The sequence below is a fragment of the Eptatretus burgeri genome, chromosome 8, assembly GCF_056783735.1.
Source record: "Eptatretus burgeri isolate ZD-2024b chromosome 8, Ebu_testis_v1, whole genome shotgun sequence".
NCBI lineage: Eukaryota > Metazoa > Chordata > Myxini > Myxiniformes > Myxinidae > Eptatretus > Eptatretus burgeri.
This window is the reverse complement of record NC_140968.1, coordinates 30262197-30288666: the sequence shown is the minus strand read 5'-3', so window position 1 is coordinate 30288666 and position 26470 is coordinate 30262197. Positions and strand designations below refer to the sequence as shown.

Genomic DNA, 26470 nt, shown 5'->3' with positions numbered 1-26470 from the left:
GATGCCTGTGTTCCAGGCAGAGCACAAAACTGCATGCAACGACGCGAGTACAGCATTTCCACCAGCCTTGAGAAGTTCGGCATGGATGCCACAGATCCCTGGAGCTTTGCCCCGTTTCAACTGGTTCACCGCAGCCCGTGTTTCCACAAGCGATGGTGGACCACAGTTGATTCGAGGGTCAGCAACAGGGATTGTAACACCCTTGACGTCCAACTCGACAGCTGGGGGATCAGCCTGGTACAACCGCTCAAAGTAACCGGACCAGCGGCCTTCACTTCAGACTCCTCTGTCAAGAGCCTACCACTCTCTGCTCGAACTGCAGTGCTCCGAGGGATGGGCTTGGATGAACGTAATGCGCGAATTCCCCTGTAAGCGGGACGAGAATCACCTGTCCACAGGTGATGCTCTACCCCCCTCACAGATTCCTCGCACATAGGCCTCCTTGTCCACCCTCAGTGCACGTACAGTTTTACGCCTCAGCTCCCTGAACAGCTCAGCTCTGCCATTCAGCCTGGCCCTGCGACTCTGGTCAATGGTATCCAGTGTCCCTTGAGAGACAAAATTCTTCTTTGCCCTGCGGTGAACTCCAAGGCATCCACCGGCAACATCAAGGACGGTGGTCTTGAAGGTGCTCCACAACTCTTCAGGACCCCCCAAAGCACCCAGACCCCCCAAGTGTCCACTCAGCCTGTTCGCAAACTCCTCAGCTACTCTCTCATCCCTGAGCTTGGCAACATCCAGCCTAGGCTGGGATGGTACCATTCTCCAGGATTTAAGGTGCAGCTTTAGAGTTGCTACAACAAGCCTGTGGTCAGTATTGAGGAACTGAGCACTCCGGTAGACCCTGCAGTTCTGGATCATCCTCCCAACGACCGTCAATGAGGACATGGTCAATCTCCTTTGCCACACCGCCAGCGTTGGAATACCAAGTCCAGCGATGAGCTTGCGGGCGCTGAAACCATGAACCAGCCACCCTAAGTCCATGACTTCTTGCAAAGTCAAGGAACTTAGTGCTATTCTGGTTCATAGTTCCTGACCCATGGGGACCGACACACACCTCATAACCATCCCTATCAGTTCCAGTCGATGCATTGAAATCCCCCAAGACTAGAAGTGTATCTCGTCTGGGGCACTGATCAACCACAGACTCGAGTGTGGCGTAGAATGCATCCTTCACGGTGAGGTCACTCGCCTCAGTCGGAGCATAAATAGAGACCAGGGAAATGACACCTAAGGAGTGACGAATCCTTAATCTCATAATACGCTCGTTGACGGTGTTACCTCAATTATCATTGGGGTCAGCTTATTGGACACAGCTACAGCAACTCCTTGGGTATGGTAACCATCAGAGCGACCAGACCAATAGTAGGTGTAACCACCCACCATTATCTCGCCGCAATCCGGTCTCCGAACCTCAGAGAGAGCTGCAATCCCGATGTCCAAACGCTTGAGCTCAGATGATAACAGAGACAGGTGATCATCCTCTCTTAGGGATAGGACATTCCAGGCACCCACCCGAAGGGACCGCCTCAGGTTAACCCAAGGAGACCGCCGTCTGGTGGACGACACCTCAGCACCACTCCGACACACTCTCCCGCAATCTGACCCAGGGATGTTACCCCGTGGTTTCCCTCCTATCAAAGATTGGGGGTCCCGAGCTTTGCCCCAATCCCATCATCCGGTGAGCTGCCCTGCGAAGGAAGCTGCACAGGAGGTACTCCCACGGAGTGGGTTTTCAGATTTTTTGCGTTTTTGCGTTTTGCGGAATGAAGCGTTTTACGGTGGCTGGAGTGCAAATCCTGCCACCAACCTCCTAATAAGAAGTAACCCAACTGCAGGAGGACGTCCGCAGACACAGTTGGGCACTAGATATGGATGGCCGTTGGCTCACAATTAGCTCCTCCGCCCTTTGACAGGTTTTGTTTTTAATCCTGCTGGGTGTCCATATCCAAACACCCTCCTCACCAGAAAACCTGGTGGGGGAGACGGTTTAGTCGCCGACAACCCGACCATGGAACAGGTTAGTACAGGTTTACATGGTACCTGTAGCAGGTCACAGATCGAACCTGACCTGACCTGACCAGACAGACAATACCACACTTGATATGAAATCATTCCTTTTCTCCAACAACCTCATCTTCGATCACCAATGTGGTTTCAGATCAGGTCACTCTTCCTTGGACATGCTGCTTCTACTCACCCAACAATGTCGGAAGGCCCTCAATGTCAGACATGAGATCAGGGCAGTCTCTCTAGACATATCTTGTGCTTTTGATATTGTCTGGCATTCCACCTTGCTCTCCAAACTCTCTGCCTAAGGCATTCAAGGCCAACTACACACAAATGGTTACTGACTTCCTCTACTCTCATAGCCAACGTGTGGCTCTCAATGGAATGCTTTCTTCTCCTCTCCCTTTCAAGGCTGGTGTTGTGGCCCCAATCTTATTCTTTATCTTCATCAATGATCTCTCTTGACTCTCTGGAAAATCTCCTTATCTATTTGCTGATAACTCATCCCTCTGTCATGACATCTCTCATCCAGTGTGACCACTCCTTTGCTTTTTTTCACAAGATCTTGGCTATTCGTTGTTCACATTGGCGTCTTGGTTTTCTATAGGTTTTCTTGGCGTATCGGTTTTCTATTATCATCGCTTTTCCGAAACCTTGTGAATTCTTGGCTTTTTTCATTGGCGCACCTTGGTATTTATGAAAATGACGAGTGGTCACACTGCTCTCATCCTTGAGACAGATAGGCTACAACCTCTTCCCTTTCTTCAAACCATTACAAAATCACAAGCTGGTCAAACACTTGGAACAAGTCTTTCAATCCTGAAAAATCTCACACCCTCACACTCTTACTATCTCTCCATTAAAGGACCATCTGGAAAACCCTCCCATCTATGTTCTCAACAATCCTCTTGAGGAAGTTCAGTCATTCAAACTCCTGGGTCTCACGATCAGCCATGAACTTTCTTGGGAAAACCACATCTAAAAGTTGGTCTCCAAAACCAGCCGCCGACTTGGCATCCTCTGTCATTCAAAGGTATTCTTTGGCACAACTGGACTTCTATCCACCTACAAGGCAGACATCCACAGCTCGATGGAGTACTGTCCTTCCCTCTGGCTGCCTCCCCTGCCTCACATCTTCCTCAGCTTGACGCCACGGAAATGAAGGCCTTCAAGATTATTGGAATCTCCTGTGATGAAGCTGAGTTTATAGGCCTAACACTTTGCCTTTGCAGATAGCTCGGTGGTCTCTCTGTCTTCCACTGCCTTCTTTTTTTGTCTTGCATCCTCTGCCATTTCCATGCTTTGTCCCCATTCCCCCAGGTTTCTGCAGGGCACACATGGTCCATCATCAACCTTCTCCTGGTGAAACTACATATATCCAGGATAACTGCTCACCTCCACTCATTCTTTCCTCTTTTTTTTCTCACCTGTGGAACCAACTTCCACATTCTCTTCAATCTCATTCTTCCGTCCAGGTATTCAAGACACCTGTTCACCACCATCTCATTTTGTCCTCAATCCAAAATCATGATCCTTTCTACCCTCGTTAACCCCGCTCCAAACCCTCCTGCTTCCAAATTTCCAGTTTTCCCTCCTCACAGTTTCCTTCTGTATCCATCTTATTCAGCCCACGCATCCTCTCCTACCTCCCATTCCTGCCCACACCTATTGTTTGTTCAAGTCTCCTTCTATCTCGGTCTTAAACTCTGCTGTTGGTGTCCCCCTCCCCCCTCTCTCTCTACTGCTCCTTTTGTGTCCCGTTTTCGGGTTTTGCATCATGTTTTTGACTCTTACATCCTGGTATGTTCAGCATACTAGCTCTTCTACGAGCCTCGACGATGTAAACAAAAATAAAAAATAAAAATAACTTATATTCTTTGGTAAGATATTATTATGGTTGCATGGTCTTCAATTACCATCATGCCGCCCGGTGTGTATGGGACAAAAAGGTTTCCGTGTCCACTGGGTTAATTTGTTGTGAATCGGCATCTCCGAAAGCAACTGCAGAAGAATCGCCGACAGGAATAGCCGAGTGGAGCCCGTCGACCTCCCACGTTGATGCCCATAATGCCCATCTCATGGGTTAATAGTCTAATTTCCAAGTGCTGTGGATACTGTTCTTGATGGCCACGCATGTTTTTCATCAAAGAGATGAAGTTATTGACAGAGAGAATCAGAGAATTTGGGAAAGGGAAGGGAGCACAGCCACTCAATGGCTAACATGATTAAACAAAATAATTACAAGCAACGCTCCCCGAAACCATGACAGTCCTGTCCTGCGAGGTTCTGCTCGTGGATGCGGTGTGGGTCCGTTGTCCACGTGCTCGCCCTTCGTCCCAGTCAGCCATTGGGATACTCGGTGGGTGCGCAGCGGTTCAGTGTGGTCCTATCCTCATTGCACCTCGGGTGTCTCCCTCCATGACTTACAGCCCGCAGCAGCAGCAGCACAAATCAATAGCACAAACGGAGCTTCTGCCGAACCTCTCCGACTGCCACCTTCACTTGCTACATTCTTCCCTGTGAGGCGTGCATCACGTGTGGGGTGCTCATTGGACAGTAGCACCAGCCATATGTCCATAAAAGGGCACATCCTTGGCCCATCTGGTGTCCTTGTGCTGACCCTGTGATTGAAATGTGAGTCACGCTCATTGGTAATTATGGGGAGGAATTAGGAAATTCCATAAAAAGGACAGATAGACAATGGGGGAGTTTCAAGAATGCAGGTGGGGCTTAGATACAGACAATTGAGTGGGGGTGTTGGGACTAGATATTTCCAAACACAAGCTCTGTACAGTTTTATCACCATGGGAATTACAACACACTTACGCGAACATGTATTACAAAATAACTATTCTAATCTATCCCTCATTTCCACCCCCTAGACCAGATCCGTAACGCTTTACTAATCACGTATTATGAACCGCTCATTACATCAAACAGTCCTTTCTGACTGTATATGTGTGTGTATATATATATATATATATATATACACATATATATATATATACATATATATATATATATATATATATATATATATATATATATATATATATATATATATATATATACATATATATATATATATATATATATATATATATATATATATATATATATATATATATATATACACATATATGTTGTTCGTCTTTCGGCTGCTCCCGTTAGGGGTCGCCAGAGCGGATCATCCGTTATGATCCGCATACTGATTTGGCACAGGTTTTACGCCGGATGCCCTTCCTGACGCAACCCTGGTTGCCTCTTATGACACAGGGATAAGGATTGGGTTTCGCCATGATTCCGGGATGCCCTACACCCTCTCACAGCGAGGTCCAGCGCATAGCTCCCGTCCTCAAGCGATCCTCCAACCCAAGCCTCCGAGTAGCCGGATTACAGGCGCACGCCAGTACACCTGGTATATATATATATATATATATATATATATATATATATATATATATATATATATATATATATATATATATATATATATATATATATATATATATAATCAGTGTTTCTGGTTGCACGTTGTTGTAAGGGATTGTTTTAAAAGCTCACTTACAGACTTCTTCAATGTGTAGCTGTTTAGTATCTCTTGCACAGTGTAAAATATTTGAACCTTCAAATGTCCTTGTTCATACGAGGGAACATATTGGATGTTATGTGGTATTAAACCCAAGAAAGGGTAAAAGTTAAACTCAATATTCGAATTGCATTTCAAGAGACACCTCTGTACTTAATAAAACAAGAATTAGATAAAATCTCCTGAATAATGTATCATACATCATATGTCCTATTTCCTATTAAAGTGATACAGTTACAAATTACATGCACTGTGCACATAATGTGTTATGAATTCTGGTTTGTATTGTGCCTCCTGAGTGTATTATATAACTGTTTCATCGTGAGTATGTGATCATGTGCGAAGAAATGCATTTATGTACGAAGAGCCAATCAAAAGCTGGTCGATAAGAGCCTCGCCATGGGAAGTGCACCAATATCTCTGTTCAGAAACATCATGCAATATATACTTGGGTTGCAAAGCTACAGACTCTACATCACATTCTCAAAGACTGCAAGATACAGAAAAACAAAACTGGCATTTTATCGAAATCTTCTATATTAAATATGGGACAATGTGCAATCTATTTGTTTTGTACCCAAGGCAGAGGAGCAAAATTGAGAGAATGAAGACAAGTGAGAACGATATTGGAGAGAAGGGAGTGAAAGGGAGTTTGGATAGAATGAGGAAATAATGGAAGGTAGTTTTGCAGAAGATAAAGCTGGGATTAGTTGTGGGGGTGGGGGGGGGAGTGGGGTCAGGAGGGATGGAGCATTTAGGGAAGATGTAAGAGTTAAAACTTTCCACCATATTTGCATACACCGTGTGTAGATAGCCCCAACATTTCGGGATAGATGTCAGAGCTAGCAGTACTGTACATATAAGATTTGGAGACCTTATAGAGAATGGCACTTTGCAGTGGTCCAAGCAGCACTTGACCATACAGTCATACAGTATGGCAGAGGATCACTGATGGTATACGGGTCGGCATACCCACCTGCTGTATTAACGTGCTGTTTTAATGCACCCCATTTCATTCAATCCTGTGCTACTCCCCACCCCTGCCTTCTCAACAAATCCCACTGCCAAACGCAAGTCAAGAACCCCTCTCCTCATGCTTAGCTCCTCCCAACCCCCTCCTCCCCCTCCTCAATTCCCCTGTCCTCCTCGCTCCACCCCCCACTCCTGGAGAGTATAGCGACGTTTAGTGAGGTGTTGCTCTCCCCACCCACACTTCCTCGCTCTTCCCCCTTCCTAGCTCTCCCCTTCCTCACCCCTCCTAGCTCCACCACCTCTCCTCCCTCCTTGCTCCCCCATACCTCCTCTCTTCCTCATCCCCTCCTCACTTCCCCCCTACGCTCTCCTTCCCCCTTCCCCTCCATCCTCTCTACCTCCCCTTCCTCCTCTACCTTTCCCCTCACTCACTCTTCTACCTTTCCCCCCTCCTCCTCATCTATCCCTCTGTTAAGGAGACTATTTAGGATGACGGTTGAGTTTTGAATTTGAAACAGCTTACCAGAGTGTCATATGTATGAATCAGATTCGGAGTGAGCTGACCAGAGGGATGCAAATGTCGCTATGTGTACGATCATGCATGCATACAGGCAGGCCTTTGTCAGGTCAATAGTGTGGGTTTTAAAAGTTACCGCCCAGTTTTATACAGAACCCAGTGGTTAAAAAGAAAATGTTGCTGTTTGGGCATGTTTAATTGGCCTTCCCTTCCCCCACCCCTCCTCACTCTCCCTCCCTCCTTGCTCCCCTCCCTCCTTGCTCCCCTCCCTCCTCTCCATTCCCCTCCACCTCCTCACTCTCCCCCCTCGCTCTCTCTCCCCCCTTTTTCTCCCCCATCTTCATATTACCACCAGTGAAGCGATGGGTAGTATTTGCTTGTGCACAATAAATTTAAATTAATCCTCACCAAAGAATGTGCCCGTGCTGTATTTCAGCAGATTATTAATATACAGTATCCTCCAACCTTTCACTGCAAGTGCCATTTTTGTGCCATCTAAATCACAGTTCTTTTTCCAAAATGGCAACAGAGCCATCGAGTTAAAATGTAGGCATGAGGGAATGGTGGGGGCAAAATGGAAAAAAAAAAAGACAGGGGGATATGATGGAAAAAAATGAAAGGATAGGAGAGTAGGGAAAGGAGGGAATAAAAAGTGGAGGAGATTGTATTATGGACATTGGGTTGGGAATGGGGGCGGGGGGGGGGCGTTGGGTTTGTTTGGAGTTTTGGGAATAGGAATCAAATATTCCATCAACGTTGTACACATGGCCACACAAACCTGTACAAATGAGGACTTTTCTCCAACAAATAATATTTCCAATTTACCCCTTCTCTACCCTGCACAGTCTCCAGGCATTTCCCAAATAGAAAACCTCTGTGGTGTCCTGGGTAGCAATGCCAGGACTCCCTTGAGAACAATCACCATCATCATCATCATCATCATCATCATCATCATCATCATCATCATCAACATCACAATCATCATCATCATCACAAGAAAAAGATAAATCAGAGATTGCAGACCTTCGTCAGAACTCCTTTTTTGCGGTGTATTTTGTGTAGTTTTGTGTGGTTTTGTATACTGGTGTCTTAATTAATGAGACGTAATTAGAACTGCCACTTTATAACTGCTGGCATTGATGACCGGGTACCAAGACGTTCTGCTTTGATGCAACCCCGCTTTGATCAGACACCTGACCCTGACCCATGACGTTTTTAAAAATTATTCATTAGTCAATTGAATTTAGAATGGGATGAAAATAAATTAAAGTCATATCAAATGGAAGACCAAATATGTGCAATCCTGCATTGGAGTAATCAGAAGGAACCCAAACAAGCAAAAAGCAAAGATGGTGATCAGGAGGAACCTGGATATGATTCACATTTCAGTTGCTACTCCTCTACCCTCAAACCCATCCAGGAACAACCAAGAGAGCCTTATTAAAACAAGGACAAATGTGTCCAAGAGCCGCGTCCTAGAGGTTTTGTCTTCACCAGAAGAACAAGAACAAAAACAGGAAGACGAAGAAGAAGAAGAAGAAGAAGAAGAAGGAAAAAAAACAACAACAACAACTTCCGATATTTCGTCACGTGCCTTGATTGAGCCAATAGCGAGACCCGTCATGGACGATTGTCGTTCATGACGAGAAAATCGTGTATTTACGAAATTACAACACATTAAATGGAATAATCTTTAAATAGTAACGTGAACTTTTCGAAACTTTAAAGCAAATGTCCGAATATATTTAAAAGTTCATGAGAGACGCTCTCAAAAGGCACCCTCAATGCGAGGATGTGTACAGGTGTTTAGTATTTAAGGAGATCCAGATCCTGTATATAAAAGAGCCGAGTCCTAAAGGCTTCGTAAGAAGAAGAAGAAGAAGAAGAAGAAGAAGAAGAAGAAGAAGAAGAAGAAGAAGAAGAAGAAGGCGGAGCTCTCTTCGAGCCACGTCTCGCTGTGCGAGACCACTGATCTCTACTACTGGATTGGTCACGACGACTCGTGCGTGAAGCCACCGGAAGTGCACTTTCCGCCATCTTGTCTCCCCCAAAAGAGGCGAACTGTCGTAACACGCAACGTTGAACTGGGCCCGGCCGATTTTGCAAAATATATTTCAACTTCTGTCTAATATTTTAATGGATTTTGAAGTAAATTACTGTTCCTGTTACTCAATCGAATTCCGGACAATTCCCTTGGAGCTCCTTGGCAATTGCAAGGAGGCGATCAATGGATATTATGAGGCCCGACACCGGGTTGGATCGGAAAACAAACATAGGCCTAACATCCAAGTTACATTAGGCTCCAGGTCACTTCATCAATAACAAAACAAAACCAGTCATGTTTTTTTCTGTTATTTAAAATGTTTTGTTATTTTAGGCAATTTTTTGTTATTCTGCGTTTCTTACTGATTTCGGGGCAAGGTTGTAAGCTACGAGATGTTGGCTTGAAGGGCGTTTTGAGACCAAAGTTCGCAGGTAAAAGTTAACCATGACGAGGCCAATAACTCCGTACAAAGCCTTTCAATGTCCAACACATCCTGAAACCTTATAAATATAATATCCTTCTCGTAAATAATATCACGTACCTGTGTACTTTTCTCACAGGCAGCGTGGGGTACCCTCCCCCCCCCTCAATCTCAACACTCCTTGTGTGTTATACAATGTAAAGTTCAAAACATATTCAGGAGTTACGTGTTAAAAACTGAAAAATTACATCAATAAATGAAGAAGATGATTAGACTGCTTTCATTTTGCACACAAGAATGTTTTAGAATGTACAAACTTCAGGTTAAATAAACATTCCCCTACCATTTGGAGGGGTGGGGGAAGGAACTCCCCCCCCCACCCCCATCAGACTCTCCCCCTCTTCCCCCTCAGTCACTTCCCTCCCTTACACCATGGATCCCTTCCATCCCACCTCGCTTTCTTCTCTTAATGTTGTCAACTTTATATGTACTCAGGGATCAGGACTCGGACCATTAGTTTTTAATTATTTACATCAATGATTTGGAGAGAGGGGTGAAGAGGTTTTCCAAATTTGCAGATGACACAAAGCTTGGAGGGAAGGTGGATAGCAGAGGGGATGGTGATCAGATTGAGGAAAGTGTTGATACTCTCATAGATTGGGCAAAACATTGGAGAATGTAATTTAACCTGAGCAAGTGTAAGGTGTTGGGGATGGGGAAGAAGTTCTTCCGAAGAACAATATAAATAGAGATTACAGGATACAAGGGGTAATGTCGGAGTGTGTCACATGGGGGAAGGATCTCGGGGCGGTAAGAGATATGGGAGGTAAGCAGGCAGCACAGTGTCAGGCAGCAAAATGTGAAGCAAATCTGGTTTTCAGTTGTATTTGGAGGGGGATCAATTATATATCAAAAGAGTTGTTAACATCGCCCAGGAATTTCGTGAGGGCCACATCTAGAATATTGTGTGCAGTTTTGGTCACCACAACTCAGGAAGGACATCGCTGCCATGTCGACGGGTTCAACGCAGGGCGAACAGATTGATTCCGGGCCTCACTCGACTCAGCTGAGGAGCGGTTGAAGGAGACAGGGCTTTGTGCAATAGAAAGAAAGAAAGAGGATACGAGGCGATATGATTGAGATGTTTAAGGTATTGAAGGGCATCGACAAAATAAGTGCAGAAGAATTATTCAGCAGAGTAGACACAGTGATCGCACCAGGGGCACCGCTTGAGAGGAAAGAAGAGTCGAGTTAAGAAGGTAGTGAGGTAGGGGTCTTTCACTCAAAGAGTAGTTAATGCATGGAACGGTGTCCCTGGAAAGGAATTGGTGACAGAAACAGTAGATGGGTTTAAATTGGAATTAGATAGGAACCTGGAAGTTATGCAGATTGAGAGGTAGAGGTAAAAGATTGGTGTTGGCTTAGTGGTTCAGGTGGCGGCTTGGGATCCCAGGGTCCTGAGTTCAAGTCCCGTTGGCCGCTGAATTAATATACACCAGGAGGTTGACTCAGCCTGTCATCCTTCCGAGGTTGGCAAAATGAGCACCAGTGTACTGGTAAGGGGGACACTGCATCAGCGGCACAGCCGCATCCCAACCAATGATGCAACCAGCAGCCACAGGCTGCACTCGATAGAGAGAGAGAGAGGTAGAGGGATGTTGGCAGGTCTTTTTGCAAGTTTGAGCATTGATGGATGATGATGTGGATGTCTGCAGTGTTGTTGATGGGGGTGGGTCTTGTGAAGGGGTGTTGTGTGGTTGATGTTTTTTTTACCCAAGACATGCCCACTCCTCTGTAAGTTGGAAAAAAAAGTCCGGAATTTTCTTGTGTTGATGTGGTGCAGGTATGAAGGGCCGAAATGTCACCACCTGAGTTTAATCACCGTGTGTATGACATCACAAAATACACTTAACACATGAAAATGTGAAATGTCAACGTTCCCTGTCAGCGCACAGACGTAAAAGGTGATTAAACCACGCAAAGCGACATTCTCTCACGGTCACACGAGGTCTGTGATTTTCACAAGTTCATTACACCAACTGATAAAACTTTGCATGAGTTACATGAAAAGTTTATTGCTTGCATTTGGAGATTTCTTACTGCCAGTCTGCTGTGTTCGTATTCGCTGCAGTGATGTTTTGGGGGAGACAAGATGGTGGAAAGTGAACTTCCGGTGACTTCACTCCTCCGTATACAATCGCTGTGGACGTGACCAATCCAGTAGTAGAGATCAGTGTGCGAGACGTGGCTAAAACATTTTTTAAACCCATATCAAAAAATTAAATAATTCTGACTGCCAGCCCATGCATCCGATCAAGTTGAGATTTAAAACATATATTCCCCATCACTACCAGATCATAAATGTGAGGTTTCACATAATTTGATTAATTGGTTCCAGAGAAAACATTATTTAATATTTTTCTTCAATTCAATATGGCCACCAAACCATGTGACCTATTAATTATTCTTTAAAAAAATTGTACAACCATGGCTTGGGGAACATTTGTGTGAAGTTTCCCTTCGATTTGTCCAGCCGTTCTGGAGAAGATTTTTTTTAATGGGTTTTAGGGTTAATCCAATATGACTGCCAAACCATGTGACCTATGACAACATATGTGTGAACCTTTTGTTCCTCATGGATAGGCAGGCATCAGTGTGACCACTCCTTGGCTTTTTTCACAAGATCTTGGCTATTCGTTGTTCACCTTGGCGTCTTGGTTTTCTGCAGGTTTTCTTGGCGTATAGGTTTTCTATTATTATCGCTTTTCCGAAACCTTGTGAATTCTTGGCTTTTTTCATTGGCTCACCTTGGCATTTATAAAAATGAGGAGTGGTCACACTGGCAGGCATACATGTAAAGTTTCATCTCGTTCTGTTCAGCATTTCAGAGAAGAAGATTTTTGAAGGTACAAAAAAACAAAGGCTGCTGAATCACGTAAACGATGAAGTCAGCAATTTTTTATCTGTGGACTATTTTATCCCAAGATGACCCTCCAAATTTTTCATACTGATCAGATGTAGCGTTCTACATATGCAATTATGACGTCTTAACAAAGGCATCTATAATGTCATAAAAAATCACTCATTCCCCATGATGAATACTTGCCATGTGCCAAGTTTCTATTTTTTCCTTGGTGTGGTTTCAGAGATACAGAGGTTGAAAGTTTTTCTGTTTTTCCAACACGGCTGCCACACCACGTGACCGATGACGTCATAATTATCAGTAAAGCATTCCACATGAGAAGTCACCTACGGTGAAAGCACCTGTTGTGAAAATTTTGTCTCAATCCGATTAGTGGTTGCGGAGAAAAATATGAAAGTTCTGTGTGGACAAACAAACAAACAAACAAACAAACAAGCAGTCATAGACTGGTACTTACGAAATCGTCAACTTGACACGAAATCGTCAACTTGACCTCTGACCTTGTCTAATAAAAGCTGTCTCGAGAGAAGGTAGCGACGCAAACCAGAAGTTTCTACGATGATTCTGTACCAAACCATCAAAAATCCAAAGTTTTGGATGTTTGACCTCACTGTGACCTTGACCTTTGACCGATTTTGACCAAAATCTATTCAGCGCTAGCCACCACCCTCCTGATTCACAGGTGTAATTTGACATTGGTAGCTTCTTCCGTTCTCGAGCTATCATTTTTTGGATGTTTGACCTCACTGTGACCTTGACCTTTGACCGATTTTGACCAAAATCTAATCAGCACTAGCCATCACCCTCCTGAATCACGTGGTGTAATTTGGCATTGGTAGCTTCTTCCGTTCTCGAGTTATCTGTACCAAACCATCAAAAATCGAATATTTGACCTCACTGTGACCTTGACCTTTGACCGATTTTGACAAAAATCTAATCAGTACTAGCCATCACCCTCCTGAATCACGTGGTGTAATTTGACATTGGTAGCTTCTTCCGTTCTCGAGTTATCGTGCCTACAAACAAACAAACAAATAAACCAGTCACCTGCAGGGTGACCCGTATCTTGCCAAAAGGTGACCACGTGTGACTTCTTTAAGGTCACACTGAGGTGAACAGAGCTGCTATCCACCAGGAGCGACTCCTTGAGGAATATCTGCCTACGAGAGATTCCGATGAGAATCGTTCTGCAGAGTAACCATGAAAAATATGCTTTTGCCTCATAACGTCACCAAATGACGTCATAATGTCTCAAGCTTGACATATCTAGAAAGCACTCATCGAGGTGTTCAATTTGAGGTACTACACGATATGATTCCTAAAACTTGAAAATTTGACCTTGGGGTCAAATATGTTTGACCTTTGGCGCTAACCATGAAGGTCAAGGCCAATCGCCACCAAAAATTAATCAGCTGAGCGCCAGACCATGAACTATATTCCCGTGAAGTTTGAAGACGATCCGATCAAAATTACTCAAAAAATAAGGGTTTCGTCGACTCCCCTGATTTGCGACAAAGTGACCTTGACCTTTGACCTTGACCTTCAAAATTTTATGCGCTGAAAGGGACCTCTATAGGCCTCTGATATGCGAAGTTACAAAATTTTCCGATGATAACTGTGCTCTGCAGAATTTTTTTATATGTGATTACAGAAAAACAAACAAACAAACAAACAAACAAAAAAACAAAAACAAACAAAAAAACATACAAGCTGACTAACATATCTTGCAAAAACTTCGTTTTGGCAAGATAACAAACAAACAAACAGAAACGGAAGTCATCAATATACTTACGAAATCTTTAGATTTCGTAAGTAACAAACGGACAGACAAATGGACCCAAACGAAATACCCTCCCCTTCGGCGAGGGTACTAATCCTGTGCTGTATCCCATTTTAGTATGGAATTGGCAGCTCATGTAAGGTGAGGAGTTGACGTGACTAGAGCTGGTTCGGGAAGGAATTTGTAATTTTGTGAGGATGCCTTCTGCTTCTCACTCTTCATTAAAAATCAACAACGAGCTGACTCTTCATCAAAAGACACTGTGAGTTGCCGAAGACCCACCAACAATCAATACCAGCAGGCGGGACACCCAGCCATCCGGGAGATAGCACACTTTTGGATGGCCTGCTTGCAAAGCACAAATCTGATAGTTTATAGTTGGATCGAGATTCAAAACCAGACTACACACCTCAAAGGTAAGCAGGCCCCTCTGCACCCTCCTGTTGGACATTCAGAACAATCATCAATGTTATACAAATTATGACATCAGTGTACTTTCACATGAAATCCAAGGAGACAATGGACAACTCAGCATGGTGTCGGAGATTAAACAAGATATCACAACATCATGAGCTGAATGCTCACACCAACCATTCCGAACATCCAAAATTGAGAAATAATTTATCAACATCTAAGATGATGTGTTTTTTCACATGTAAACTGCTCGATCAAACAATGCTCTCAACAAATATCGAAGTCAATAATGTGCGCAGTTGTGATTATGAATGTTGCATTCTCATATTATGGAATACCATTAATGTTTTGCGCACTGTACGTACACGTACTGTAGGCCTATACATATCAATGCTTGCAAATGTACATACCAGTAGATGTTACTTTGGGGTAGATCAGACCACTGTACCGTCCTGGCTTGTTTGTAAGCAAGATGGACTCAGAGTTCATACTATCTCTGGAACCTTCACTTCCATCCATAAAGACTCCATTTTGCGGTAAGGACTCCATCATAAATAAGCAAGTCTTGTCTTCGGCAATACTTGGATCCACAGTCCCGGTGACAGCTGTTTGAGATGCCATTAAGGTTCCTGGCTGTTTATCCAACTCTGACGCTCCTGTAGTTGGTAACTGAGTTTCAGAATGTGTCTCGAGACACTCGATGTCCTTAAACTCATTTGATGGCAGTGATGTACCAGCGGTGTTGCACTCCTTGGAAACCCGTCCTGATACAACACCTTCTGCTAGTCTTAGGCCTTTGAAGCTGATCTTGAGCTTTTCCAGAGCACAGCCAGTTTCCTTAACAGCATTTAATCTGTCTCCATTTTTGGCTCCACTTTCTGCATCACCAGTGGCATTGTCCTTGACCAGTATAGGACTCAACAGCTCACTGCATGTCTGCTCGTTTCTACAACTGGGAACCTCATGTGATTCAGCATGCATGGATAGCTGCTCTTCAGGTTTCAACGAGACTGCCACATTATTCAAGGCTTTTCCTTGAAGCTTGTCATCACCATCCATTTTGCGATCCACCTTTCCATGAGAAATACCATCGTCCGGTGGTAATGCTGCCCAGCAGAGGCGTTTAGGCTGCAGTGGTATAAAATTATTCTTTCGCTTGCCAATGTGCAGACCTACCTCACTTTCTTCGAGCTGATGTTCAGACTCAGATTCAGGTTGAGATGCCAAATCAGCTCCTTGAGGCTCTGCAAGGCAGCCATGTGCAGCCAGGTGCCAGGTTTGAAAACTGACCACTGGGTTGAACTCGGCAACGGCTTTCTGAGCGATCCGCCGGCCCTCCAAAGCCAACGCTTGAGCAGGTTTCGCCAAACCTAGCTTTCCTAAAAATCGAGCCTTAGGCCAACAAGCACTGCTGCAATTTTCCTTCTCGATCCCCGCTGTCCCTTCTTCACCTTTTGTATCACGTATGTGCACCTCAGCATGAGCAGCGAGACTGGTCTTATCGGTGAAGAGAAGGCCACAAGCGGGACAAGCTTCGATGGGAATGAACATGTTTATTGCCTTGTGGGGATTTCTACCTATCACCACCTGAGGATCACTATCCTGTGAGGGTGAGGGCAGTGGCACAGCAGATCGGGAGATTGGTCGACGTCCTGAACTGTGCACACGCATATGATTTTTGAGGAACCATGGCTCCTTAAACCTGCGACCACAAATGGTGCACGGATGTTCAAAGGAAACCTTGTGTTTGCGCATGTGGCTCTTGAGAAACCAGGCCTGAGCAAAACTTTGGCCACATATCGTACAGCATGATGATTCACCATTTCCACCTTCTTTCCTTCCTGCCTTTCCTCTGAGCTCGACTGACCCACTCTCTGATCTATGCCGTACCTCAGTGTGGCTCAACAAATCAGCCTCACTGGCTGCTGCATATTGACAATGGCCACAACGGTATGGCCGGTGCAGAATGATCTGATGCCTCTCCAACTCATCTCTTGTCCGGAATTTTCCTTTGCAGAAGGAACATTTAAAAGAAAATCCAACAACATTTGAGTTTTCTTCCATAATGAGCCTCGCATTGGCCAATGAAATTGATCCTTGTCCCCCCTCACAATGCCATGTCCCTTGAGCATCAGAGGCCATGAGATGTCGTGCTTCAGTGGTTGAAAGGCCTGCACGGCACACCGCTGCAATGGTAGTGCTCTCCTTGTGAGTCTTTAGATGAATTTTGAGATTGCCTTTTTGAGCTGCGCGGTGATCACAATAAGGGCATTGGTAAGGCTTTTCGCCAGTGTGTGTCCGCATATGCAAAGCAAGAATACTGTTGAAGCGAAATCGTTTTCCACATACACTGCATGGGAATTTCAGGGTTTTTGGTGTTCTGGAACCCTCGTTTAAAGACAACTCGTTTTGGAAAGTATGGGTTCCTTGCGAAGCAGCTTGCCTTTTCCGGGCCTCATTCATCTGCATCCTTTGGAGTTTCAATCGCAGCCCGCTTCGAAGGGAGACACTTTCACCCAAAGTGGTGTGTCGGCTGTCGTCCCTCAACATGTCGCCACTGGGACTCATTGAAGCTTCAGGCATCTTGGACCTCGATTCACTCTGCAAAAGAGTGCATTCAGATGTGTGCTTTAAAATTCTCCATGTATTAGATGTGTGTGTGTGTGTGTGTGTGTGGGGACACTTATATCTGAATACCCTCAGTGTATATCTAATAAGTTTGGTAACATAGACTTTAGTATACGATTAATAAGATTGATATTTAAAGCTGGAGCAAACATTAACCTGGGAATGCACTACAGAATTGATGGAACCAATTTGCCTCATTTCCTTGTTTGAGGTCGTACAGGATTGTGCCGCAACTACTTACACTCAGTGTAGTCCCACGGAGACTGTGAACCCTTTGCAAATTAATTTCCATTCTGCATACAGATATAAACACTGAAATGCAATTGGTTTGATTCCCGACCAATATTTTACCTTCAAATGAGGTGCGGAAGGGTGGAGGCGAAAATCAAGCTCAACCGCGCGATTGGGGCATCCGACGTACGATTCTCCATTCGCTCGAGTGCCGTTATTTCTGGTTATAACATCTATTTAATTAAGAATTAAATTTTTGTTACAACGCATGTTACAAGAAAGTGTTATCGCTACTTTTGGGGCAATCATCCCAAAGGTATGGAATTATATCATAAACAAAAAGGAGTGTGACACACACACACAGGAGGTAGGGGACAACTCACTCTTACAATATATCGATCTATATATATATATATATTGTTACGGATCTGGAAACCATGTGCATTCAACATACAGATGCCCCAAAAGTCAGTTATGTCGTTAAGTACGTGTCAGATCCCCTTCCTTTTGTCTAGTGGGAGAATCAAAGGCATGCGTTGCGATTTGTTTTAGTTAGGTTACTACATCTAACAAGCCATCTCACAACCATCCCATCTGCATGACCCCTCGGCCCATCACGATCCACCACCAACCAGCTGCCTTCTCGTACCCTGACGTGCCAAAGCAAGATCTCGCGGTTCCGGTTTCTCGGCTCCCACAAACGTTGTAACTCTTTCACGACGACCTTTGCAACATTGATACTGTTGCTCGACAAGTACGTGCCCGCATGGAAGAGTGGGTGGGGTTTCCAGGCAGGGGCCGAAACCTCGCCCAGCAAGGGCGAGTCCATGGGAGCCTGCCCAATCAGGGCGGGGAGTGAGGTCTGTTCGAGCGAGCCCCACCCCGTTGAGGAAGGTCCATAAATTCTCGAGCACTCTCTGAGGCAGTGTTTTTTTTGGGTTGTTACGAAGGGGTTGTTACGAAGGTTGTTCGGAGGTTTTCAACGGGGTTGTTGTTGAGCGTGCAGTTCTTTTGAAGCGGAGGGTTGAGCAGAAGGTCGTGAAGGCGGCGAACGTGTCTCTGCTGGGCCTCCACAAGGAAAGGAAAGAGCGACCCTGACCCCCCTCCGTGGACCCCGCTATTCACTACCTGAGCTCCGTCACGAACCACGAGTCACACACGTGCGACTGGGGACCAAACCAACGACCTTCGTCAGGTGCCGCATCGCGGAGCACCCCCTTCCTCCAACGGTCAAGTACCCAGCTGGACTCTGACCCCCAGCTCGTCTCTCTCCTCGGCTGCGAGGGTCCAATAAAGAACTCTGGGTTTATTTTCATTTTGTGTGTGTGTCTGCGTGTGGGCCCGTCTTTAAGTGGAACTGAATAAGTGTTTTTGGATCATTGTAAATATTCCTTGCTTGCATATTCGCGTTAAGTCTTGCTTTGTGTCTTCATTTACTGTAAATAAATCATCACAGAAATGTTCCCAGTCCATTTCCGTCCCTTCTTGCATTGGTCCAGCATGTTTCGATCTGAGTTTAGAAGGGGTTTTATCCCCGATAATCCGTTCATCCCAGCCGGCACGGCTTTGGCAGTTTCCGCTCGGCTGCACCCGAACCGGAGTTGGTAGTCGGTAGTTTGAACTCTACCGCAGTCGGTAGAGTGACCCGGTTTGAGCTAGACGTGCTGAGGGCGTGGTTTCCCCGGTAGTCGAAATCGCGTAGTAAATTAGGTAAATTGGTTATAGACAAATAGACCCTACGCTACGTGGTTGAAATATTGGCGACCACGGTCGGTTCAGCGATCCGCCGCGTCACGGAATTATCCGGAGCGACGGCCTACAATTCCGGGGAGTCTGGTGGAGATGACGTAACCTCCCCCACCTCGCGGTCATTCTAGCCACCGACCCCCGGCCCGCAACAGTTTGTTGTCAGAAGCAGGATATGAACCCCTCCGCCTCCATATAAAATTTGCGGGGTTCGAATCCGCAACAGTTTGGTGTTCAGGAGTGGGGTTCGAACCCCTCCGCCTCCATTGAGAAATTTACGGGATTCGGAGCAGGAGTGTGCTTGACACCCCCCCCTTTTCCCTCCAAATTAAGAGCAGGATTTAAATTTTATTTAATTCTCGGCACGGACCATGGCGGACCAAGACGGACTGGTACAGATGGGTTCGGAATTAACGTTAGAAGAACCCATGACTCATGATGACACCTTGCAGGAAGACCCTCCCCTGCAATCAAACCCAGAGGTAGCATTGGGGGCGGCAGCGGCGATGCATGAGGCTCCGCCAAGGCCACTTGACATGAGCCAGTTGGTGGAAGTACTAGGGAACATGCAAAACATGATGCAAAACATGGAAAACAGAATAAATGGAAAAATGCAAAACTTGGGAAGCCGAATGGATGTGAATGCGCAAGAAATGAATGGAAAAATGCAAAGCATGGGGACAAGCTTACAAGAACAAATGAAGGTGGGTCAGGAAGAAATGAAGGCGGAGCTGACAAAGGTAAAGCTTGAAATGCAGACCATGAATCGGAAAAATCACTGGTATTAACACTTCAATTCGCAATGCCTTCTTCTCTTTTTTTGAGTATGATATGTATGTATGATATGAAGTATGACATCTGGTTGCAACACTTTGTTTTTGATGTTCACGCTCGATGGGATCATGAGGTCGTACGTGAGTGGTCGGTACTTCCATGTTTTCAGTGATTGCTTTTGCTTCATGTTCCCACAAATTTTCTGGAACTGGGATATCAAAGTTTTTGTAGATGTGCCAGCAGATTACTTCCCAAACTCTGTTGTGTCTTTGTGTGTACGGCTGTTCTGACATGAGTTTTTTTTTTAATTTTATGGTTGATCATTAAGCATAACATGCCATTCTCTTTGTTAACACCACCTCCACCCCTCACCTATCTTTTTTTCCCCTCCTCCCCCCCCACCCCTCTCCCTGTCCCCTCCTCGCTCCCACCTCCTAATATAATGCAGTACACTCCTCTCACACCTCTGTCACTCTATGGCTGTCTCTGTCTGTGTGTGTCTCTCTGTCTCACACTCACCGCCTCATAGCACCCCTCCCTCCTCCAGTGTATAGCAACGTTTGGTGAGGTGTCGCTCTTCCTCCCCCCTTTTTAGGTGGATTTTTCCCCCTCCCCTCCCCAAATCACAAACCCCTCCACCTCCCCCGTGCGTCTATTTTTAGGTTGATCACCACGAAGTGAGGTGTGGATTATATTAAAACTTTGTTGCTCTCCTTTCCCCCTTCTTCATCCTCTCTGCCTCCCCTCCTCCCTTTCTCCCTGTACCTCTCTCTCTCTCTCTCTCTCTCTCTCTCTCTCTCTCTCTCTCTCTCTCTCTCTCTCTCTCTCTCTCTCCCCTTCCCTCTTTCCTCTTTCTCCCCCCCTCCTTATTTTCCCCATCAGTGAAGCAACGGGTTGTATTTGCTCGTAAAATAATAACATTGGTGTCCATTGCATACTTAAAATATAATTTATGTTTATAGCATTTGCAAATATGTCAAAATTTTTATTTACAATCTGGAATTTACCCTTTAAGGAAAAATTTTAACAACAGACAAGGATTATTTACCATTCATCATACCTCCACAAAATCCCTTAAAACCACAGGAGAACATTCATAACATGTAGCATTTATCCCTGAATATAATATTCTCATACCCACTTCATTCTCATGTATTCCAATGAAAATGAGAAACATTTGCATGAAAATATGAGGAAGGTGAACACAAAGAAAGACTGACCCAATCCAGCAGACAAAGTTATAATTGGAGCCCTCTTCAAGAACATTCCATTGGAGCATGAGCACATTTTCAACTAGAAAGGCACCCGGTAGAGTGCATACCTCCACCACGTAATGCCGGATCCACAAGAACATTTCGGGCCCAATACATTTTTGAAATACCATGCAAAACAGAACTATATAGTTTTGGCCCGATCTCTCAATGGTGAAGAATCACTTAAAAAATTAAATAATCCTCGTATCCAAATCCGGATTCGGGTCTTCACCAAAATCGAATCAATTGGTCCTTGTGACACTCCCAACCTGTACACCAAGTTTCGGCCGAATCCGTCCACAACATTTTGAGATATCGTGCTATATATAATTTTTAGCCCCCTCTCTCAATGGTGAAGAATCACTTAAAAAAAATTATAGTTGTCAGATCCGGATCGAGATCTTCACCAAAATCGAATCAATTCTTCCTTGTCACACACATCCAACCTATCCACCAAGTTTCTTGACCCAAGTGTTTCAGGAACTGGTGGGCCAGGCCAGATGCTCAACTGGAGCTGACTTGGACAGGAATTTGTCATTTGTTCAGGGTGCCTGTGATAACTCACCTCCTATTCATGGAGGACACCATGGGATGTTTAACGAATCCGAACTACATGATACGCCAACAGATGGGATGTACAGCATAAAGTCTATCCAAGGGACGGCCCACTTTGTGACACAAATACCTGCTTGCTAAACATCATTCAGAATTTATAGTTCTGGTCGGCAATCAAACCCAGATTAGAGAGCTCAAAGATAAATGTGCAGTATCTCCGCACCATCCTATCAGAATAAATGAGTCCTTTATAAGACGATATAAGCCCACTAGATGAGTGCTCGCTGTCAAAGGCAGGTGGCCACATAATTTGATTCAGGGCTCTCTGAAACAGGTGGCGAGGTAGGATTTGGCTGCCCCCCTCAACTCCAACCCCCACTCCATGCTTGTTATTTTTTTAATGTTGGGATATTTCTGCAATAAACCTTAGAGCAAGCCGATGAATATCACAAACAACAAAACCTTCAAACAAGAAGATGAATGTCACAAACCACACCTAACATTTTGTACTCTTTGACGCCACTCCGATGAGAGATGAAATGACAGCACAGTAAGGAGCTGAGTGGTGGTTAAAAACTGCTCTTCACCCTCCAAGCAGGTGCTGCAAGTTTTCTCACGTTCTAAATGAGGTGACAGTTTCCCATTACACCATACGACTGCTCATGCTGCACGAGATTACTCTTGCTTCATGTGGGTCATTCTGTGTGTAATATGTGTATATGTGTACTGTATATACATATATATGCCTGGTGTTGGCTTAATGGTTAGGGTGGTGGGCTTGGGATCCTGAGTTCAAATCCCACTCATCTGTTGAATTAATATCAGGTGGGGTTGACTCTGCCTGTCATCCTTCCGAGGTCAGCAAAATGAGTGCCAGCATGCTGGTATCCTGTGCCGGAGTGGTGACCCGTCCAGGATTGTGCCCAATAGCCCAGGAGACTGCTTAGGCAGCACCAACGCTCTGCACAGAGTATGGTCCCCATGGATGAACATATTGTTACGGCTGTGGAAATTCGCAGAGCACCATATAGGTCCTTAGATCAGTTATGCCGATAAGTCCGTGTTCAGTTAGATTTCCCCACCGTTGTCTTATGGGAATGATTCGTGTCACCCGGGCTGTGATCATGAGTTAGCCGTTTTTCTTTTGCTATTATTATTTTGGACCAACCACCTTCACCATAACGCCACCCACCAATCACTTTCTCCACCACGCCAACCACCAACCACCTTCTCCACCACACCAACCACCTTCTCCACCACACCAACCACCAACCACTTTCTCCACCATGCCAACCACCAACCACCCTCTCCACAACTGCCTTCACAACAACGACATCTCTTCACCATTTCACAAACCGCATCTCCCCCGATACCCAACAACACGAACAACATCGCCTCACCTTCATCTCCTAAACGACACCATCTTGGCGCCAGTCACGGCGAGTCCACATCAAACGGCATCGCTGCAAACAAACGCGGTGGTTTCCTTCTCCCTTCAGCGTTGGTGATCTCGCGCACGTCCGCTCGCCGCGCGAGTCGGTGATCTCGCGCACTTCCGCTCACTCCAAGCTTCGCCTCGGAATTCAGATCAAAAGATCAAAAGGGGCGGAGTCAGCGGAAGTCAGAGGGGTGGAGAAACTGAGGAGAGCGGAGGAGACGCGAGCGCGACTGAGCCTGCTGTGGCGCGTGGAGCTGCGTGTTCGTGTGCGAGCCGGAGAGAGCTCGCCAACCGGCTCCGAACGGTCTGAGGTGATCGGCTTCGGAATGGTCCGAGGAGGGACGAACGGGTTCTTAAAGAGAGCATCAACTCAAAAAGAGCGAAGGCCCGTTCGTTCCTCTCAGGCGTTGCTGGCCGGGGCCCGTACCACCAGGCCGCGGCCGAGCCACGGTTACGCTAGCTGCCGTGGGGAGGGAGCTTCGTGGGTTGCCCCAGCGAGGAAGGTAACCTGCGCGGCCTCGCGGAGCCTCTGCGGTCTACACGGCACCGTGCAATAAAGACCCAAAGAGGCCCAGTCTGCCCCTCATCTGTCCTGGGGCTTTTCTTTGTTTTCAAATGAATGTCGTGGTGCCATGTCCGCAAGTAGAACTGTATAAGTGACTGTACATAATAAATAGATGGTATTAGCTCTTTCCTTTGCATTGTGTTTGGCTGTATAATTGCATGTGTGTGTGTGTTTTGTATTGATTCAATACCTGCATGACTGTATACGTGTGGGAAATAATAAATGTGCTTGTTTGAATGTGAACCTGTTCGTCATGTCATTTTCCCCGTTGAAACGCCATATTGCATTTCGGAATGGTAGCGGGCTTTTTGATAGCCGATAAAAGAATCGGGTCCAGCGAGGTCTCGTGATAATACCCCGCTTGGTTATTCCAAAACGGAACGAACCGCTTAAGCGGTTCGTGTCCAAGCAGACCTCGCTGAGGTACGGTCTCTCGGTAGGCTGCCCGCGTGAATAATTAGGTATATTGACAATTCGGCGATTGACCGTCGCGCGCGGGTAGAATATTGACTAGGCCGTGGTGTGCGCTTGGAGCACACACATGACTGGTTTTCGGTGTTGTTCCAGAAAGTCGCGACTGAATTGTTCTCCCGGTGGGCGTACGGCCACGATTCGGTTAAAAGCGGCTGTCCGCCCGCCGGTGTGCGAGAATTCGTAAAAAAAAAAAAAAATATATATATATATATATATATATATATATATATATTCGTAACATATATGTGCGAGAATTCGCACATATATGTTATATGTTACATAACATATATATATATATATATATATACATATATATATATATATATATATATACATATACATATGTATATATATAAATATATACAAATGTATATATATATATATATATATATATATATATATATATATATATATATATATATATATATATATATATATATCTCTTGCTCAGCACTGTGTGATTGCTTTTAAAGATTGGGACCTTCCGGGTGACATAGAAAGCTGAAATTTTGCGTGCCGATACACATCGAAGCCGATACACCAGGAAAAATCACAAAACCGTCAGAAAGCATCCATAAATTAAAAAAAATTAAAAGAAAAATCAAATGCAGGTGAGCGACGCGAGACAATGGTGAAGCACGGTTTGTTGTTGCTTCTAATGTGTAAGCACACCCTGCTTATATTTATTTCTGTAGATATATTTCAAATTTAAACAGGATTACATTCCTGTATGGCACTAGTGTGAAACTTACAACTCGACCCTGAACTCAAACCCAAGGACCTCATCACTAACATGGCAACAGCCCACTGAGCTGTTGAATTTTCAGGGTAACCTTAGAAATTTCTCACACTAACACTGCAAGCTTCACAGGTTGGTGAGTCATCAGCGACAGCATAGATAGAAATGCGCACCCACCGAGGCTCCCAAGAAGGTATCACATGAAATGCCAATTGCAGTTAACATAAAATAACAAGACCCAATCACATCTAACACCCGTGATTGTAGGGAATAACTAATGAGGTCTCGCCCCAGAAATTACCGCAGGTGGCTAGGATTTCCATAAATTAACCTCCCATGCTCTTCCAGCCAAATAAATCTGCATAAAGCAACCAAGTAATCCTAGAAACACTTACTCACTGATATAAATGTTTAGTATGCTCTCGTTGGGCAAGAAAGCTGAAATTTTGTTTCCTAATGCAATTTTCTATCAATCGCACCCATTTTCTTCACAATCCTCTGGAGGAAGTTCAATCACCCAAACTCCTGGGTCTCACTATCAGCCATGATCTATCTTGGGAAAACCACATTTCAAAAGTTGGCCTCCTAAGCCAGTCACTGACTGGGCATCCTGTGTCGTACAAAGACCTTCCTTGGCATACATGAACACCGACAAGGCCTTCATCTGCAGTTTGACTGCTCTCCCGTTTGGACTGGGATCCCTGCCTCACACCTTGCTCAGCTTAACACCTTGGAAGCCAAGGCCTTCAAGATTATTGGAATGTCCCACAACAAAGGTGAGTGAGTCAATGGGCCGATCACTTTCCCATCGCAGACAGGTCAGTGGTCTCTCTGTCTTCTACCACCTCTTTTCTGGTATTGCACCCTCTGCTCTTTCTGTGCTTTATCATCCCCCCTCCCCCCTTAGGTCTCTTCAGGGCCCACACGGTCCATCATCAATCCCCTTCTGGAGAAACTCCCAAAATCCAGAATCACTGCTCACCTACACTCATTTGTTTCTCTTTTTCCCCTCCTGTGGAACCAACTTCCACATTCTCTTCAGTCTAATTCTTCCCTCCAAGTATTCAAGACAGCTGTTCACCACCATCATAGATTATCAGCATCCAAATCCATGGTCTTTTCTACCCCCGTTAACCCACAGGCCCACCTCCTTCCAGATTTCTAGTATTTCCTTCTTGAGAGTTTGCTCCTGTGTCCATCTTGTCCACCCCATGCATCCTCCCATACCCTCATTCTTCCCTGCCCCATTATCTCTCCAAGTCTCCCTTCCTCTTGTCCTTCAACCCTGCCGTTGGTGTTTTCCCCTCTCTTCAGTCTTGCTTTTGTTCTATTGTGCCCTAATAAGTTCAGTACGCTTGATCTTCCACGTGCCTTGACCATGGATATAAAAATAACTA

The 26470-nt window shown here is 45.2% G+C and overlaps 1 protein-coding gene across 1 annotated transcript in view; it reads right to left on the bottom strand.

Annotated features, from left to right (window-relative positions):
- LOC147021435 (uncharacterized) overlaps positions 1–26470 on the bottom strand; it is a 181125-nt gene that overhangs the window by 69229 nt on the left and 85426 nt on the right. Inside the window, exon 2 of the mRNA XM_085891358.1 lies at positions 15081–17271. Within this exon, the coding sequence (XP_085747484.1) occupies positions 15081–17253 (2173 nt within the window). The 5' untranslated portion in view covers positions 17254–17271. The remainder of the gene's footprint in view (positions 1–15080; positions 17272–26470) is intronic.